Source organism: Chiloscyllium plagiosum, chromosome 40 (assembly GCF_004010195.1).
Source record: "Chiloscyllium plagiosum isolate BGI_BamShark_2017 chromosome 40, ASM401019v2, whole genome shotgun sequence".
Classification (NCBI taxonomy): domain Eukaryota; kingdom Metazoa; phylum Chordata; class Chondrichthyes; order Orectolobiformes; family Hemiscylliidae; genus Chiloscyllium; species Chiloscyllium plagiosum.
In genome coordinates this window covers 17104997-17124533 of record NC_057749.1, presented here as the reverse complement: position 1 = coordinate 17124533, position 19537 = coordinate 17104997, and the positions used below count along the sequence as shown (strand labels likewise).

At 44.1% G+C, this 19537-nt stretch overlaps 2 protein-coding genes across 4 annotated transcripts in view; one reads left to right on the top strand and one right to left on the bottom strand.

Moving 5' to 3' along the window:
* myo9aa (myosin IXAa) overlaps positions 1-9961 on the bottom strand; it is a 363558-nt gene extending 353597 nt beyond the window's left edge. The window contains exon 1 of the mRNA XM_043680122.1: positions 9870-9961. The gene's annotated coding sequence lies outside the window, so the exon portion shown is untranslated. The remainder of the gene's footprint in view (positions 1-9869) is intronic.
* A 106-nt stretch (positions 9962-10067) lies between these two features.
* senp8 (SUMO peptidase family member, NEDD8 specific) lies at positions 10068-19189 on the top strand. Of its 3 annotated transcripts, XR_006309823.1 has the most exons (3): positions 10068-10269; positions 16025-16818; positions 18629-19189. XR_006309823.1 is itself a non-coding variant. In XM_043680500.1 (2 exons), the coding sequence occupies exon 2, from the start codon at positions 16032-16034 to the stop codon at positions 16665-16667; it is 636 nt and encodes a 211-aa protein (XP_043536435.1). In that variant the 5' UTR covers positions 10068-10269; positions 16025-16031; the 3' UTR covers positions 16668-19189. The 3 variants fall into 3 exon arrangements, 2 of the variants coding, with proteins under 2 accessions (XP_043536435.1, XP_043536436.1); XM_043680500.1 differs by having other exon boundaries at positions 16025-19189; XM_043680501.1 differs by lacking the exon at positions 10068-10269 and adding an exon at positions 11929-12016 and having other exon boundaries at positions 16025-19189.
* The last annotated feature ends 348 nt before the right edge of the window (positions 19190-19537 follow it).

The following is a 19537-nucleotide window of genomic DNA, read 5'->3' as shown; positions in this document are numbered from 1 at the left end:
GCATAAGCCCTTCATCAGGATGAAGGGCTTATGCCCGAAACGTCGATTCTCCTGTTCCTTGGATGCTGACTGACCTGCTGTGCTTTACCAGCAACACATTTTCAGCTCAATGGATCTGTACCATGACAAGAGTCAAAGCATTCCAGACAGGAGAGAGCACAAACTGAAAGAAAACTATAAATACAAACAAAATTTTAGGAGAGGAGAAAAATGCTGCACAGATGCTGAAAAGTAACGCCTTCTCCACAGGAGCAATGTTAAAGGAACTTATTTAGAATTTAACCAAAAACTCGTCTGGAAACAGAATCATAGATCAATACTCAATTCTCTACCTCATCAGGTTGCTCTTGTGTTTCATAAAGGAAACAATTTAAAAATCATATGCTACCATGCATTTTTTCAAGATCCTTTTCTTACAATTCAAGTGATCACTAACTTTCAACAATAAACAATAGCTGGGAAGGCTGTGTGTATCTGGAAAACAGATTAACAGTGTCAACTATATGAGCAAGAATGGAGTATGCTGCATTTTACAGCCTCAGGATGCCCTAAAGTACTTTGCAATCAATGAAGTACTTTTTGAGGTATAGTTACTGTTTTAATGTAGAAAGCCAGGACCAAATTTGCAGACTAACTACCATAAATTAAAAGGTATAGTAATAACCAAATCAAATCATTTTTTAAAAATGATAAGACTATAGGATGTAAGAACAGAAGTAGGCCATTCAGCCCTCCAGGTCTACTCCATTCAATGAGATCATGGCTATTCTGATAATACTCAAATCCACTTTCCTGTCTTTTCTGCATAACCCTTGATTCCCTTCTTGATTAAAAATCTGTCCACCTCAGCCCTGAATATACTTGAATCCTCCTCATCCCTATCATAAACGTGCGATCCCTTATTGAGATCATGCCCTCTGGTTCTCGACTTCCCCACAAGAGGAAACAATCTTTCCCTATCTAGTCTGTCAAGTTCACTAAAGATCTTACAAGTTTCAGTAAGGTCCTTCTTCCCCCACCCCACACATTCTCTATATTCCAATACATACAGCCCATTCAATCTCTCCTGGTAAGACAGTCCCTCCATACCTAGTATCAGACTAACGAACCTTCACTGGACTGCTTCCAATGGCAGTGTATTTTGCCTTAGAAAAGGGGCACAAAACTGTTTACATATTCCAGGTGTGGTCCAACTAAAATCTTCTATAACTCTAGCAAAACTATAGTCAAGATTAGATTGGTGCTAGAAAAGCACAACGTTGTCAGGCAGCATCCGAGCAGCAGGAAAATGGATGTTTTGGGCAAAAAGCCTTCATCAAGAATATATATATCATTCGCTTTGAAATAAAAGCCAACATTCCATTTGCCTTCTCTATTGCCCATGAAACTTAGACGCTTGCTTTTTACAATTCACAGACATCGGTTGAGGGAAAATATCAGCCAAGACAACAAAGAATACACTCACTGTTCTTCAAAATGCTGCCTTGGGATTTTTCACATTCACTGCAATCATATTTTTATATTTCAATCATAGAATCTCTACAGTGCAGAAAGAAGCTTTTCAGCCCATCAAATCTGCACCAATTATCTGAAGAGCATCCTACCCATAGCCCCACCTTATCCCCATAATTCTGCATGTCTCTGGACGCTATGCACAATTCACCATTGCCAATCCACCTAATCTGCACATCTCTCGGGTATGGGAGGAAACCCATGCAGACATGGGGGAGAATGTGCAAACTCCACACTTACAGTCGGTCAAGACTGGAATCAAACCTGGGTCCCTGGAACCGTGAGGTAGTAGTGCTCAACATTGAGCTACCATCCTGCTCGAATATTCACAATGGAACTTTGACCCACATCCGTATGACTTAAGAGATGAGTGTACTATCAACTGACCACAAAAACACTGTTCTGGATGTCTAAGGACTTGCAACAAAAAACTACAGTTCAAACTCGCTTTGCTCACTTAAAAAAATATTTAATTAGCACAAAAGATAATACTGCAACATGAAAACTAAAACACTGAAAATAAAAGGCAACAGGTCAACAAACATATTTTACAAAAAAGCTTTAAAACAGAGTACAGTACGCAGATAGAAATTTACCTCCAAGGAATAAGTCACCTATTTTAACTGGTCGACTATGTTAGTATTTATGCTTAACAGGAAGGCCCTATTATTTTTATTTTATCTTATCCTATCAATATATCCTTCTGCTCTTTTCTTCCTCATTACATATCTAGCTTCACATTCATTGCACCTACTCTATTTGCATTAGACCAATCCACAATTTCCATATTCTTAATGTTCTCTTCATGAATATTTTCTGCACCTCAACTTCATATTGGATTTGTTAATAACCTTTTTTTCATACGTACGTCCTATAGATGTGGACTCCCAATAAGTCTAGCCTCCAGAAGGTCTTACCAGGTTACCTTAGTCTTCTCTTTCATAAGAAAAAGAACCTGCTGAGCCTGTTCTGATTTTCCTGATAAATATGTTCTTAGTTCCAACACCATCATTGCAAACCTTTTGTTTCACTTTAGTGCTTATCTACCTCTATGCACCTAAAGAGAATATGGAAGGATCAGAACATTGGAAACCAAATATTTGCTCCGACACTGAAATAATAAAATTGTTGCTGCTTGGACAAAAAGAATTCAGACTTAAAATTGCGCACAAAATACCATCTATCATTAAATCACAACATAAACATTAACTACCCAATGAAAAAACCCAACTATTTAATATAATCTGAAGACAATTGAGTTCTAAACTATGAGAACACCATATACAATAGTCTTTAGGATTGTTTACTACACTAAAAATACACAGGAAAATGTATACGTCAGCCAAAATATTTGCAGTTGTACCAGTATTCTTCCAGCTACTTCCAATCCATCAGCTCAAATCGTGCCTAGCACTAATGATTTACTTGTAATTATCTACAATTTATTGAGATGTCCCAGAACTCAAAATTTTCTTTCCCGACACAACCAACATTTGGAGGTACGCAACCTGCTGGATGTTTCTCTCACATTCAGATAAACACAGTCAAAGTTGCTTGTGAGTAAGTCAGCTTAATGCAACAAAAGCAAAATGATGAGTTAGAACTTCAAATTCTAACAGTAATCTCAAACTCACTTTTGGGCTAACAACTCTATGAAAGATTGACAGCATGAGTATAATGTTGGAAAAAAATTTCAAAATACCATACATTATACTGTACAAAAACTTTTCATAATATTGGACTGGGAAAGTACAGAGACCTTGACCAAATCTCCCCATTCTGAGCATGACAGAAGCCATTTTACAAAGGGTTAATAAAGGATTACAGTGTTTAGTGTATGGAAGGAATAGTTTATACTGTTACAGCAATACAAATAATATTCAATGAATATTTAGCATAATTAAGATTTCACAATGTTCTTCTCAACAACATATAGCACTCACTTATCACCTGTTGTTCAGGTGGCTGTACTCCTACCTCTGCATCAGAAGTTACGGATTCAAGCTCCATTCCAGGATTTCAGTTCAAAACCAAGGCTGGGATGCAATACTGAAAGAGCAACGATAGTCAGAGCTACTGTTTTTTCTGATGAGACTGATGGTGCCATTTCACGTGCATGCAAGATGTCCTACAGCACCAGGGATGAAAATAACTGTCACCATCACCAAGGCTGCTCTTGATCCTTTTTCAAGGCTTACTTTCTGATTTTCTAGGTAGCTTTTAAGCTTTCAGAAAGCCTTCTTCACTCTCAACAACTCCTTCATTAGGTTATGTAGTACACATTACCTCTATTTCTGGAACATGCAGTCACACCAAAGAATTAAAATTCAGGAAACTTAAATCCACAACACACAAAGAAAGCATTTATTTTTGACACACCACAATATTTATGTTTGGATACTACAACTGGCATAAATAGCAGCAAAACGTGGGGACTCTTGTGGTATAGTGAAAGCATTCCTACTTTTGAGCCAGGATACCCAAGTTCAAGTCCAACCTGCGCCACAGGTGTATAATGAAAAACATTTCTCAACAGACCAATTAGAAAATACCTAAAACATAAATGGACGATTTGACACCCATCACTCAAAACATGCATTCCACAGACTGGTGAGGTCATTTGCATCTGATTACTGCATGTCAATCCCAGTCAGATTTAAATTTAACAACTGGTCTAGCTTTGATATTGATCTAGTATACAAAAGAAATTGCTAAACTTCTACCGTCCTACTTGGAAGTATTGCCTAATTTTATTCGCAAAAGAGCTTTTTGTGGATTAAGCCCTCCAGTCCTGGGGTCACCTAAATTAATTGCACATTTACCCAATTACAATTTCCTTCCTTACAATAGCAACTCCACTTCCACAGGATTTTAATGACTGCAAAGCACTTTAGATTGAGCCAAGGTTATAAAAGGTACCATAAAAATAAATATAGTTACTGCTTGGGTCTTAGTATATATAAAATAGTTGTAGGTTTGTCTTTAAAACACAATGGATACACTTCAAGTAGTTCACAATATATGAAATGCTTTAAGATCTGACAAATGCAAAATCATGATGTATTATTAACTGATACAGTATTCATTACAATAACATTCATGAAATTTTCCCCATATTGTAACTTCTGAACTTATTAACTTTAAGAGACTCCATATTCACATGCAATGTATTTATCTCAGTTACTTCAAGTTCTCTTGGTTTCTAGTCAGTTAAATTTTTCTTTGTTGACAGGTTTAGATTTGCCTTTGCAGCAACCATTGACCATAGCATAGCTCCTTCCCCAAACCTTACCACCCCCACCCCAATGGCTCTAGGGCCCTTACCTTCATGTAGCAGCTCATCAGTCCAACATTTCCTCGACCAGCAGCCTTGCTCACTGCCGCTAATCACCCTCCACACTGTTCATTGTTGCTCTAATCACACCTAATCCACATTTGTTACCAGCAACAAATGTAAGAGAATAACGCCTATGATTGGAGGAACAGGTCCTCACCAATTCTGTCAATCCCACTTACAGAGGCAAAATTTTTCTAATTGGTCATCCCCATGACTGAATTTTCCAGATAATCTTGATGGCAAATTCTCACTCCATGTATTTTCAGCACAGTGCAGCACTATTTAGAAGAGTACAGAAGTTCTCAAGTATCAGAATCACAGTATCCACTGAACATTGGAATTGTCGTGCAAACATTTTCATGTTGTGACATACATGGTCTCCAATTAAAGCAGTTCAACTGTGAATTTTGAGATTCTGTACCAGCATGTCCTGTTCAATACTAATGTTTCAAGTCAACATGACATAAACAGATCTGATCATTATTGAATTCTGTTTATGGAAGCTTAATATATTCAAATAGCTACTTGATTTTCCACATTACTTGAGTGACTATATTTCAAAGTGCTTCTGGAGTGACTCTACTTCATTGTGCTACACTGAGAAATCCTAAGCTTGTGAAATGAGTTGTAGATATTCAATGTTTTTTTCCCAACCCTTATTTTTTCCCTTTCATCCAATTCTAATTGAAATCAAAAAAACAATGACACGTCTAATGTAAGTACCAGAATCCAGTATCCACTAGTCTGAACATTGGAATTGTTGTGAGAACATTTTCAGATTGTGACATACATGGTCTCTAATTAAATTCAACTGTGGATTTTGAGATTCTATGCCTACGTTAGATGTGTCTTTGTATGTTTATTTCTCCTCCATCCATAATAGCTTTTCTTTCCCTGTATGCGCGCATGTGTGCACGTGCGTAAGGAGAGTTTTAACTAGTCGGGTTATATGTCAAAAATTCATAGTCATTTACCTATGGTTAAAATCTATTTATGTACAATAAAGATCAGTTTTTGTTAATTACAGAAACTAGGTCAACCCAAATCTTTCAGACAGGTAAATTGTAGACTTTGCACATTTTAATTTTTTTTTTAATTTTTGTAATGACTTGGGTATATCAAGGGCTTGATTTCCACGAACTAACATCCATGCAAATATGCAAATAAGAAACAGGAATTCAGATCCTTGGCCGCTACACCATTGAAGATGATCATGGCTGAACTGATTTTAAATTCAAAACCACAAAACCACATGCCCTTAATAATCTCTGACCACCTTGTTGAAAATCATCTACCCCGACCTTAAAAATATTCAAGGATTGTGCTTCCTCCACTTTTCCAAAGACTCACTGCTCTCAATTTTTTTTAATCTGACGTTCTAAAATAGGCGACCCACGATTTTAAACAGTGATCCCTAATTTTGCATTCTCTCAGAAAAGGAAATATCCTCTCCACATCTTCAATCAAGATTCGTCAGGATCTCTTATGTTGTTTGCATAAAGTTACTTCTTACTCTTCTAAACTCCTCCAAATTCAAGCCTAGCCTGTCCAACCTTTCCTCACCCAACAGTGATTTTCTAATCAGTGAAAAAAAGTTACTTCTTCCTGTCAATCCACCAATAAATCTGATAATCATGAAGAATATACTAATTCATCTTAAAAAGGTTAGAACTCTAATTTGCGGGGGAAAAAAAATTAAGAGTTGCCAATCCTTCCTTAAGCACAATTTTCTCAGGACCCACAACATCAATATAAAAGGCAGTAATCCAAATTAACAAAATACATGGCTCTAAGACCTTACTTCCTCATGACTTTTCTGACAAACCCTGGAAATAACAGCAACACCATAAATGCATTGTAAATGCAATACAACATTAAGCATTACAGTATATTTGGTACACAGCTGCCAAGACATGCACCTACTCAAATTTAAAAAGGGGCACATTTGTTACATTTTCTTTGACACAATTAGTCTCAAAGAGAGTAACTCGATTTGTACAAGGTGGAAGACTTAGAATATTCAACAATGTCTGCTTAGGATAACTTTGAAACATAGATTATAGCAGCTAGCACAGCATAGCTGCATGTTCATCTCCAAAGTTGCCACCGAAAGATTTATTTTCTGCTAACCTTCATATAATTTGCGATTCTCATTTTCCATCTTAATTCTACTTCAATAAAACTTGGCAATTACTTATAGCAGAGAAGACTACATATTCGTCAACCTGCCCGAAGATCTTTCTGTAAAAAAAACTTATGATTTCTTTTTTGCAAGTACTAAATATTTGTCCTTGCCATCTAAATAACTAATGGAAACAACTCCTTAAAACCTATATATGTCAAAGGTTTAATAATCTCCTTATGTGGCTAGTGTCACATTATGTTTGACACCAGTAATATGCACGGAGATGTTTTACTATGTTGAAGACATTATATCTTGGTACACTGAAAATCCTCTCTTCAGACACTACCTTCAGTTGGAAGGTCAGCATCCTTAGCCTTTTTATCATTGGGCTACATGGTCGAAGGGGTTTCAGAAAAAAGATTTTATGGTACATTCTAAAATATGATCGAATGAGTCTTAGCATAAGTCTTGAAAAATTATATTGCTTTTTAATCTTCAAAAAAAATTTCTCTAAACACACAAATTCAAAGTGGATCCTTGAAAGACAACATGCTACGGAAGTCCATTTTTAATGCGTCAAACAAAACTATAAGAAACTTAAATACGCCTTTGCTAACAGATTATACAAGTGCAAATATACAGGCTACACAGGCTGTAATTGCAATTATTCCAGGCCAATTCCATCCACCTCAAATTACAAAGTGACAGAACCATCTTTTTCACCTCCTACTTCTTTGGAGTAAGTCTTTTAACCAAAAAGCAACAAAACATTTATTGTACTTCTATTTTGGTTAAATTGTAATTCCTTCAACTGACAACTTTCTTGATCGACACTCAGCTATAATTTAAGATGAGCTCAGATTATGTTATATCAGAATGAGTGCTAATTAATTTGAAGCAACAGCTATTTTGTAAAACTGCGTGCGTCACAAAAAGATGAACCGTCACATCGTGCAGTTGGAATATATTGCTAGAACGCAGGAAACTGCACATACTCTCATGGCTGCAAAGTACAGATTTAAATGCATTTGCCAGCAACAAGCCACAAATTTAGGCAACTTAAGTCACAAGTTTAACATAGTTAAATATCTCCAGCACAGTTCTGAAGGAGAGTCTCTGGACCGAAAGAGTTGACTCTGCTTTCTCTCCACAGAATCTGCCAGACCTGCTGGGTTTCCCCAGCAACTTTGTTTTTGTTTCAGATTTTCAGCACATGCACTACTTTGTTGCTGGGAAGATACCACAGTTAGTTTCGAATGGGAGACTACAGATGTGCAAAATTGATATGAACTATGCCAAGAGACCAGGAGGATCAAAACAGCCTTCCAGAATGGCACTTCTCAGGCACATGGACAGCCTTCCAGACACTGGCTGCCCCTCCAGGCAAAGGCAACCCTCCGACATGAGACCCTTGCATACAGGGATGCCCTTTGGGTCACAGGGTACAGGGGTGCACAGGGATGCTCAGGGTATGGGGGCATCCCTTCAGGCACAGGGATGCCCCAGAGTATGGGGGCACCCCTTCAAGGGCAGGGATGCCCCAGGGTACACACATTCAGGCACAGGGACACCTCTTCAGGCACAGGGATGCCCAGGGTACAGAGGACAGGGAACACCTATTCAGGCACAGGGACACTCCAGGGTACAGGGAGCACCTCCTCAGGCACAGGGGCAACCCCTCAGGCACAGGGGCATCCCAGGGTACAGGGAGCATCCCCTCAGGCACAGGGACAGCCCAGGGTATAGGGAGCACCCCCTCAGGCACAGGGACAGCCCAGGGTATAGGGAGCACCCCCTCAGGCACAGGGGGCAGCCCCTCAGACACAGGGACAGCCCAGGGTACATGGAGCACCCCCCTCAGGCACAGGGGGCAGCCCCTCAGGCACAGGGACAGCCCAGGGTACATGGAGCATCCCCTCAGGCACAGGGACAGCCCAGGGTACATGGAGCATCCCCTCAGGCACAGGGACAGCCCAGGGTACATGGAGCACCCCCTCAGGCACAGGGACAGCCCAGGGTACATGGAGCACCCCCTAGGCACAGGGGGCAGCCCCTCAGGCACAGGGACAGCCCAGGGTACATGGAGCATCCCCTCAGGCACAGGGACAGCCCAGGGTACATGGAGCATCCCCTCAGGCACAGGGACAGCCCAGGGTACATGGAGCATCCCCTCAGGCACAGGGACAGCCCAGGGTACATGGAGCATCCCCTCAGGCACAGGGACAGCCCAGGGTACAGGGAGCATCCCCTCAGGTACAGGGGACAGCCCAGGGTACAGGGAGCATCCCCTCAGGTACAGGGGACAGCCCAGGGTACATGGAGCACCCCCTCAGACACAGGGACAGCCCAGGGTACATGGAGCATCCCCTCAGGCACAGGGACAGCCCAGGGTACAGGGAGCACCCCCTCAGGCACAGGGACAGCCCAAGGTACATGGAGCACCCCCTCAGGTACAGGGGGCAGCCCCTCAGACACAGGGACAGCCCAGGGTACATGGAGCACCCCCTCAGGTACATGGAGCACCCCCTCAGGCACAGGGATGTCTCGGTACGGGGCGCCGCCGATGGGGTGTGGCTGGAGGAGGGGGGGGGGGGGGGTGCGGGAAATGGTGACAGGACGCTCGCGCGCAAGCGGGTCCCCGGCGCTCTGTCCGGGAGCGCGGGCACGAGCCAGGGACGTTAACAGCTGCAGAGATTGCGGGCGGGCGGGAGCGAAGGCGAGAGGGCGGTTTGGACTCGATCCCGATCGCGGCTTACCGGGAGCTATCACCGATTATTACCCCCCCCCGCGCTCCATCAACAGCCAGCACCGATGCCGTCCGGACCACAGTCCTGTTTAATAGCTATCTCCATCCGCCTCAGCCGGATTCGACATCTCCCTCCCGGGACCCTCAGCCTCACCTCATCCCCGGGGGGCGGTGGCGACCGTTACCGAGCCCGTCTCCTCTCGCTCGCGCCACCCTCCGATCTCCCGTTTGACACGAGCCAATCTCCCCTACCGTCCCACCACCCCCCCTCCCCAACCCGACTGCTCCACACCCGGCGCATGCGCCTACAGCGGCGGTGGGAGTGGGAGGAGCAGCGCACACGCTCGGGGCGGGGCAGGAACGAACGCACGCGCGCGCGCGCCGGGCTGGGGCTTCACTGCCACCTGCCGGCACGGCACCGTCGTGAAGACTAGCTAACGCCTTACGGCAGCCGCCCGCCAGTCGCTTCGCGCCGACATGAAGCGGAGGCGATGTAGATCTTAGCAGTGCAAGGCCTGGGGTGTGAAAGGAGGCAGCAGCAGCGCTCAGGTAAAATCGACAGGCGTCGATTGAAGTGTCTCATTTTGTAGATTGGGGCTACGAGGTTGATGGGAAAATTAGTGCAGGCTGGCGTCCCGGCGGCAGTTGGCTTAGGGATCCGGCTAGTGGATCATATCTGCTGTCGGCCCCGAAGGCTGCCAATCACTGCAGGAGGCGGGGCATGGGCCTGCCAATCACTGCAGGAGGCGGGGCATGGGCCTGCCAATCACTGCAGGAGGCGGGACATTGGCCTGTAAATCACTGCAGGAGGCGGGACATGGGCCTGCCAATCACTGCAGGAGGCGGGACATGGGCCTGCTAATCACTGCACGAGGCGGGAAATGGGCCTGCCAGTCACTGCAGGAGGCGGGGCATGGGCCTGCCAATCACTGCAGGAGGCGGGGCATGGGCCTGTAAATCGCTGCACGAGGCGGGACATGTGTCTGCCAATCACTGCAGGAGGCGGGGCATGGGCCTGCCAATCACTGCAGGAGGCGGGACATGGGCCTGTAAATCACTGCAGGAGGCGGGGCATGGGCATGCCAATCACTGCAGGAGGCGGGGCATGGGCATGCCAATCACTGAAGGAGGCGGGGCATGGGCCTGCCAATCACTGCAGGAGGCGGGGCATGGGCATGCCAATCACTGCACGAGGCGGGAAATGGGCCTGCCAATCACTGCAGGAGGCGGGGCATGGGCCTGCCAATCACTGCAGGAGGTGGGACATGGGCCTGCCAATCACTGGCCTGCCAATCACTGCAGGAGGTGGGACATGGGCCTGCCAATCACTGCAGGAGGCGGGACATGGGCCTGTAAATCACTGCAGGAGGCGGGACATGGGCCTGCCAATCACTGCAGGAGGCGGGGCATGGGCCTGCCAATCACTGCAGGAGGCGGGGCATGGGCCTGCCAATCACTGCACGAGGCGGGAAATGGGCCTGCCAATCACTGCAGGAGGCGGGGCATGGGCCTGCCAATCACTGCAGGAGGCGGGACATGGGCCTGTAAATCACTTCAGGAGGCGGGGCATGTGCCTGCCAATCACTGCAGGAGGCGGGACTTGGGCCTGCCAATCACTGCAGGAGGCGGGCCATGGGCCTGCCAATCACTGCAGGTGGCGGGACATGGACCTGTAAATCATTGCAGGAGGCGGGACATGGGCCTGCCAATCACTGCAGGAGGCGGGACATGAGCTATCAATCGCGACGGGATTGGGGCTGTCAGTCACTATAGTGGGTCGACAATGAGGCTGTCAATCACTATATGAGGCGGGACGTGGGACTGTCAATCACTAGTGGGCAGGAAATGAGCTATCAATCACGACAAAGGGCGGGGCATGGCGCTGTCAATCGAGTCAAGGGTGGAGTACGAGGCCATTAATCACTGCAGTAGGCTGACCATGGGGTTGTAAATCATGGCAACGGGCTGTCTACCACTGCAGAAGGCGGGACATGGGGCTGTCAATCACAACAGGAGGCGGGATACTGGACTGTCAATCACTGCACTAGCCATAGCAGGGTGGTGCCAATCACGGCAACGGGCGGAGCGTGAGGTTCTCAATCACTACAGAAGGCGGGACGTGGGACTGTCAATCAACGCAGTTGGCGTTCAGTTACCGCGGGGTGGGGGGGAGGGTCATTGTGCTTTGATTCTCTGCTGGAGGCGGAGTCCCTGGGGCTGTCGATCAAGACAGGGGTGTGTGTGGCTGCACGACTGTCCATCGTTGCGCAGGGCGAAGTCTGTCAATCACCAAGGGGTGGGCTGAACGCTGTCCATCATGGTTTGGGGCGGGTTATGTGGCTGTCAATCACTAGGAGGCGATGTCAGTCCCTGCCAGTGGTGTACCCTGGTCTGTCAATCATTGTCTCTAGGTCCTGTCAATCTGTGCAGAGAGTGAAAGTCTGTGTCCTGTCGGCCTTTCAAAGCAAGGCGCTGTGTGGCTGCACCCACTGCGGCACTTGGTCATTGAAGGGGATGGGTCACTTGGTTCTGTCAGTCACTGCAGGAGATGGGGCTCTGGACCCTGTCAGCCACTGCAGGGGGTCAGACTCTTGCTTCTGCCAGTCACTGCAGTGGGAAGAAATGTTGCTCCTGTTAGAAAGTTATTTATCAACATTCGAGTCTGGACAACCTACCTGTCATTAAGCTGTCAGTGGTATTAAGGGGAATAACCAAGCACATTTTGCACTGTTAATCTCACCCTCAGAACAGTGCCTAATTGGCTGTCAATTTCGCTGGAAAGATCAGTATTGATAAACCATTGAGTGGTTTGAGACCAGATTGCACAGACTTTCAAAAGGAGTTTATTTTATTCATTGATGAGATGTAAGCATTACTGGTGAGAGATGCAATTTTTCTCTAATTCCACCTGCATGAACTGTCTTCTTCGCACGCTGCAGTCTATCAATTGTAGGTTTTTACTTCATTCACTTCTGGATCTGGGCATCACTGGCTGGCCAGCATTTATTGCCCAATCCTGGTTGCCTTTGAGAGGGTGTAGTGAGCAGGGTAGCAGTGGACATCCAGTTCATGGCCAATGTCACGTGTTGCCTGAAAACAGTGGTAAATGGACCTGTTGTGCACTGGTTAGAGGATGCACAGGTATACATTGGAACCCCTACTCGGGTGGAATTTCACATTGGCCCCAAGGTTCTAAACCTCCTTTAGGAACCCACACCCACAACGTGAGCCACCTTTTTTTAGGTATGTATAATGTGACTGTTAACTCACAAAAAAAGTGTTTTTTCTACGGCTGCTGCTGTGCACCACCTGCCTTGACTCCTTTATCTGATGTCTAGCGTGCTTATTTGCCACCAGGCAGTGGGGATCTCCAGGGGTGTATATGAGGAGTCCTCCCATTTTCTACCAGGGTGGAAGGTGTTGCATGTAACAGTCCCGGATACCCACAGCTTGTAGTGGTTTATGGACTCCCAACCCAACCACTTATTATGCAGCACTGTGAAGTCTGTGGACCATGTATATATTGGTTGTGGGAAATTGCATCCCCTCTTTCGTTATTTGAAAAATCTTTTGTTCTGCTTTGGGTTGTCCTTCAGCCCACACTCCTGATCTTTGGGCATCCGGTGTGGTGGGACGTGTGCAAATTCATGGACCTTCTCATGGATCTGCTCCTGGGTCTGGCCAGGTTGACTATTAATGCATCTAGGCAGCAAGTTGTGGAGTGGGTCATCTCTGTTGACTGTCTGTCCCTCTACAGTGGTTATTATGTTTGTGCTGAAGTGTCATTGGATAGGGAGCGCACAGTGTTCTCAATGCCTTCAGAGGTGGGCATCGCAGATGATAGTGTTTTATTTCCCCCTCCAACTTCATTTTGATTTAGTCCCTTCTTGCACTCTCTACCCCTCCCTCACTTCGATGGTTTGCATTGCCCATAATGGGCTTTGCATAGAAACTTCTAATTGGCAACATGGGTGATTGATTCGTGGCAGTTAACAGACAAAAACAAAAAAAACGATAGTGGTGAGCTAGCTTCTTGAACTGCTGCAGTTCATTTCATGTGGGTGCATGGGCAATGCAGTTCAGGAGGAACTTCCAGAATTTTAATCCACAACTCTGAAGAACTAGCAATATATTTCCAAGTCAGTTTTGTGAGTGGCTTGGAGGTGAACTTGCAAGTCGTGGTGTTCCTATATATCTGCTGCCCTTATCCTTCTAGATGGCAGTAGTCATGGGTTTGGAAGGTGCTATCTAAGGAACCTTGGTGAGTTACTTAAAACATTTTGTAGATGGTACACGCTACTGCTTCTCAGCTTTGAGAGGGACGGGAGTGAATGTTTGTGGACATGGTGCCAATCAAGTGGGCTGCCTCATCCTGGATGGTAAAAAGGTGCTTGAATATGCTTGGAGCTGCACTCATCCTGGCAAGTGGGGCATATTCCATCACACTCCTGATTTGTGCCTTGTAAGTGTTGACAGGCTTTTGGGAGTGTAGCGATACACGTATTGTGCTCTTTGGAAAGAAGTTCCCGTGACAGTGAAGGAACAAAGTGTGTTATATCATGAAATTACCCGAGATGCATTGTAAAAAAAAAGTATGACTGAACCACCCAAAGCAGACCAGGAGCAAATGAAGGTTAGCAAGGACGGGTCTGATGAGGAAATAGGCAACAATCATTTGGATCACCTCAAGATTATGAAGCATTGAATGTGGGGGACCTGCCAGGAGTGTGTTGGAATAGTCAAAACTGGAGATATTAAAGGCATGAATAGACATTTCAGCAGTAAATGTGTTATGACACGTGTAAAGTCAGTGATATTATGGAGCTGCAGAAGGCACTCTTAGAAGTGGTAAAAACAATGACTGCAGATGCTGGAAACCAGATTTTGGATTAGTGGTGCTGGAAGAGCACAGCAGTTCAGGCAGCATTCGAGGAGCAGCAAAATCGACATTTCGGGCAAAAGCCCTTCATCAGGAATAAAGGCCCTTCCTGATGAAGGGCTTTTGCCCAAAACATCGATTTTGCTGCTCCTCGGATGCTGCCTGAACTACTGTGCTCTTCCAGCACCACTAATCCAAACGCTTAGAAATGGTATGAATATGAGGTCGGAAGCATGTCTCACGATAGAATGTGACACCAAGGCTAAGAATGGACAGGCTTAATTTTAGACTCTTGTTAGGTTAGAGGACCAGCAGTTTCTTTCCAGTTCAGACATGGAGACGAACTTGCAGGTGATGGTGTTCTCATGCATCTGCTGCCCTTGTCCTTTCAGGTTATAGAGTTCATGGGTTTAGTAACTGTTGTGGAAGGAACCTTGGTGAATTGTTGCATATTGTTTATGGCACCCAATGGATTTAAGACTTACAATTAGATAGCCACTTTCACAACTATAAGATATTATACAGAAAACATAAGCAATTTGTCATATGGGTATTATAGTGGCTCAGTGGTTAGCCATGCTACCTCACAGCACCAGGGACCTGGGTTCAATTTCACCCTTGGATGACTGTCTGTGTGGGGTTTGCACATTCTACCCGTGTCTGCATGGGTTTCCTCCAGGTGTTCTAGTTTCCTCTCCCAGTCCAAAGATATATGGGTTAAGTGGATTAGCCATGCGAAATTGCCCATAGGGTCCAGGGTTATGCAGACTAGGTGAATTAGCAATGGGAAATACAAGGTTAGGATGGGGGATGGGGGATGGGGGGGGAGGGGGGCGCGGAGGGGAGATGGGTTGCTGTTCAGAGTGTCAGTGTGGACTTGATGAGCCAAATTGCCTACTTCCATACTGTAGAGATTATATGAATTTCCATAGAGCAAAGTCTCTTAAACTGAAATGACGTATCTGATCAGAAAATCTGTTTTGGTAATGTCATTTAAGGGATCAATATTGAGCAGGACACAGGGAGAACTCCCCAATCTACTTCAGAATAGTGCCATGAGATATTTTACATTCATCTGTGAAGCCGGACAGGGCTTTATCTTCAGGACCAATCTGTGATAGTACCTCCAATGGTGCCTTGTTCCTCTATTAGAACACTGAAGTCTCATTGTTGATTGCCAGTCTATCAAAGACTTTCCTTTTTCTTCTTCTTCCACCCCTCCTCCCTTCACGTGCTCAAAACTTATTACATTTCTAACTTTTCTCAGTTCTGACAAAACGTCATAGACCTAAAACATTAATTCTTTTCTCTCTCCACAGATGCTGCAAACCTGTTGAGTAGTTCTAACATTTTCTGTTTTTATTTCAGACTTCCAGCATCTCTAGAATTTTATTTTTGTATCTGAAGTTTCTCGTTTGTTTGCAGGAGCAGCATGGACCCAGTAATACTGAGCTACCATGACAGCTTAATCCGACGCTCAGATCTGTCACTCCTCAACCCACCCAACTGGCTCAATGACCACATCATTGCATTTGCCTTTGAATACTTTGCCGCTGAACAGTACAAGGAACTCTCAGACAGAGCCTGCTTCATCAGCCCTCAAGTTACTCAGCTTATTAAATGCATGGCCAGCCAGGACGAGTTGGCAATCTTCCTGGAGCCACTAGCACTGGCACAGAAAAGCTTGGTCTTCCTTGCAGTCAATGACAACTCTGTGCAGGCGGCTGGTGGGTCTCATTGGAGCTTGCTATGTTACAACAGAGATAGAAACTGTTTCAGCCACTATGATTCCTGCAGCAACATGAATGAAAGCCATGCCCGAAAGATAGCGAAGAAGCTGCAACACTTTCTGGGAACCAAATCTGAAGTGCCTTTCATTGAGGATTCATCACCAGTTCAAAAGAACAGCTATGATTGTGGGATGTATGTGATGTGCACTACAGAGGCTCTTTGCGAGCAATACCTCAGGAAGGACCACAGGCCACCGGTCATGGTTGTCACCCCAGTCTATATCACCCAGAAGAGAGTTAGCTGGAAAAAACTGATCGAGCAGCTTTCAAAGAAATGATCACTTCTTTGTTTCTTTCTTGAGTGCATCTGTGTGTTGATTTCTGGATGGGTTAGCCAACTGGTTTGAGATAGACATTTAAATTTTGTTAAAGAGGTAATCATCTTTCTCACGATCAGACTACTTTTCCAAGCTGGAGGATAAAAGTCGGGTAGGTTTTGCATGTTGTGAGACTTCATTTGTAAGGATACTAGGAAATATTGTTTCCCTCACTCTCTTTGTGGCTTCTTCATTGAGACAGCTTGGAGAAGTGATCATGAAAAAGACTTTTGATGATGTATTCAAACTTTCTAGAGCATGCTGGAAATATGATGCCTTACACAAAATAATTCTGTCCATGTTTTCTGTTTGGTGCTTTGGGGGAGAGGTGGAGTGGAATTTACAGCATTATATTGCTATAATGCATTTTAAATAAGTAGTCCATTGTTTAACAATATATTGTGGTGCTCTGCATCTCTTAAACTCACCTGTGACTGAATTATATTCAAGTGAAATTAATCTGACTTCTTTCGTTTTTAATGTTTCCTTACATTTTGCTTGAATCTGAAAACTTTGTGACTGAACACAACGAGAGAAACTGAGTTACCACAATTGTGCCTGTATCCATTGGAGTTTAAAAGAATGAGAGCTGTTATTTAAACGTTTAGATGCTGAGGAGATTTCACAGGGCTGGTGCTGAAAAAATGTTTTAACTGCTGAAAGAATGTAGCGACATTGTTTAAAAATAAGGAATCTCCCATTTCAGAAAAAGGTGAGGATTTTTTTCTCTCAAAAGGTCTTGAGTCCATTGAACTCTCTTCCACAGAGAGAAGTCGGCAATGATAGAAACAAAAGAATTACTGCTGCTGTAAATCAGAGACAGAAACAGTTATTGCTGGATAAGCTCAGCAGGTCTGGCAACATCTGTGGTGAGAAATCAGAGTTAACGTTTTGGGTTGAGTAACCATTCCTCAGATACTTCTCGACCAACCAGGGATTTAAAGGGTATCTGGAGGGATAGACAGGAAAGAAGAGTTGGAGCCAGACAATCTTATGAAATGGCAAAGCAGACTCCGAGGCCTAATTACATACTCCCTCACCAAATTCAAATGTTTAAACATTCTTCATAAGTTTAGCCCATCATCCCAGGAATTAGTCTAGTGAACTTTCACTGCATGGCTTCTATTGCAATTATATTCTTTCTGGAATAAAGAAACGAAACTGAACACAGTACACCTGATGTGGTCTCACTAACGCATATTCCACTACAGCAAAACATGCCTACTTTTATATTTCAGTCATGTTGGAATAAACACTAAATTTCATTTTCCCAACTAATCATTGTGCAAACTAACTTTGTGATTTACGTCCCAGAACACCAGATTGTTTTTTATCACTGAGTTTGGCAATCTTTCTTCATTTAAATAAGATACTGCTTTTCTATTCTACCATGCATTTTCCCACATCATACTCCATTTGCCAATTTTTTTCCCCTCTCGCTTAAACTCATCTACACCCTTTTGTGAACTTGTTATGTCCTCCTCACAACTTACTCTCCCTACCTGTATGGCATCAGCAATTTTAGCAATTTGTCGTAATATAAAATATTATATTTATTAAACATTATCTTACTATTTAATCATCTGCTGCTTTAGCTCATTTCTTTCCAATTCCTAAAACCTACGAAACTTTTAATCTCTCTGTTTTCCATGCGTTTTTCAATCCACGGGCTTTAACAAACCCTAAACCTGGTGTCAACTTGTTGTATACTTCATTACAAAATTTGCTCACCACTTTTCTAAGTATTGGTAGAGTTCGGGGCCTTGACCATTCCCTTTCCTCTCGCATCGAGTTTCTCAGTAAAACTAATTCTCTACATTTTTGTTTTGCTCATTTTGAGATTTGTTCCAATATTGTAATTCATTAAGCAGAAATTGTAACATCTCATGCATTTTCTCAAGATTCCTCAACTTCCTCCTCAGAATCTCTTAAATGATATAAGCAATTAACACAAGACGGTTCTAGCGCTGACTCATGGCTGCTGCAACAGAAGTATGTTTGGGTTCCTGGCAGCATCTGCACCCAACACAGATTATGGAGGCGGAGGCAAGTTTGGTCCCAATGTGAGTGTCGGCGGGATCGGGGGCAGCTTCATTGGTGAGGTGGGTCCGAATTGGACTCATGGCAACAGCGGAGTCAAGTTTGACCTGGGGCAGTATCCAGCAGCTGTACTGGCAAGGTCCTGCAAGGAGTCAGCGGTGAAGGCATTGATGGAGGAGAGATGGTGCCACAGAGAGGTGACTTCACTTCCAGCAGCAACAGCATGGTGAAGTGGACTCATACCTGTCCACCAGGCTTATGGAGGAGCACTTAACAAGAAGAACTAGAAAGTTGAACACTTTCTCTTTATTTTTCTGCCTTTCTATTTTATATTTTGATTTATTTTCCTGTGTTTTAAGATGGCGCTGGAGTTTGGCGACTCTATACAACACTTTACACTATTTTGTTACAAAATAGACGTGACAATAAATAAATCAAATCAAATTCCTGTGATTTTTTTCCAGCTTTTCTCTGTCTTCTGAAGATTAACTATTCTTGTTTACGATACCAAAGGCAGCAGTACCTTACCTGTATGGCCACTCTTCTTACCTGAACTCAGAATCTAAGAGTTAACCTTGAGGATATTATGACCAAACCTGTTCCAGTCTCTCACTCACTTTCCTGAAGGTATGAATGGGAAACGAATAGCTGTCCTCATTGATTATTATCCTCGCTCACTTGGAATCACGTTAATTATATTGCCCTTCCTTAAGTTCAGGTAGCGCCGTACTGAGTAAAATTATGTGGGTGTTGTATCTTTATATTACTGAATCAGTAATCCTCAGACCTGA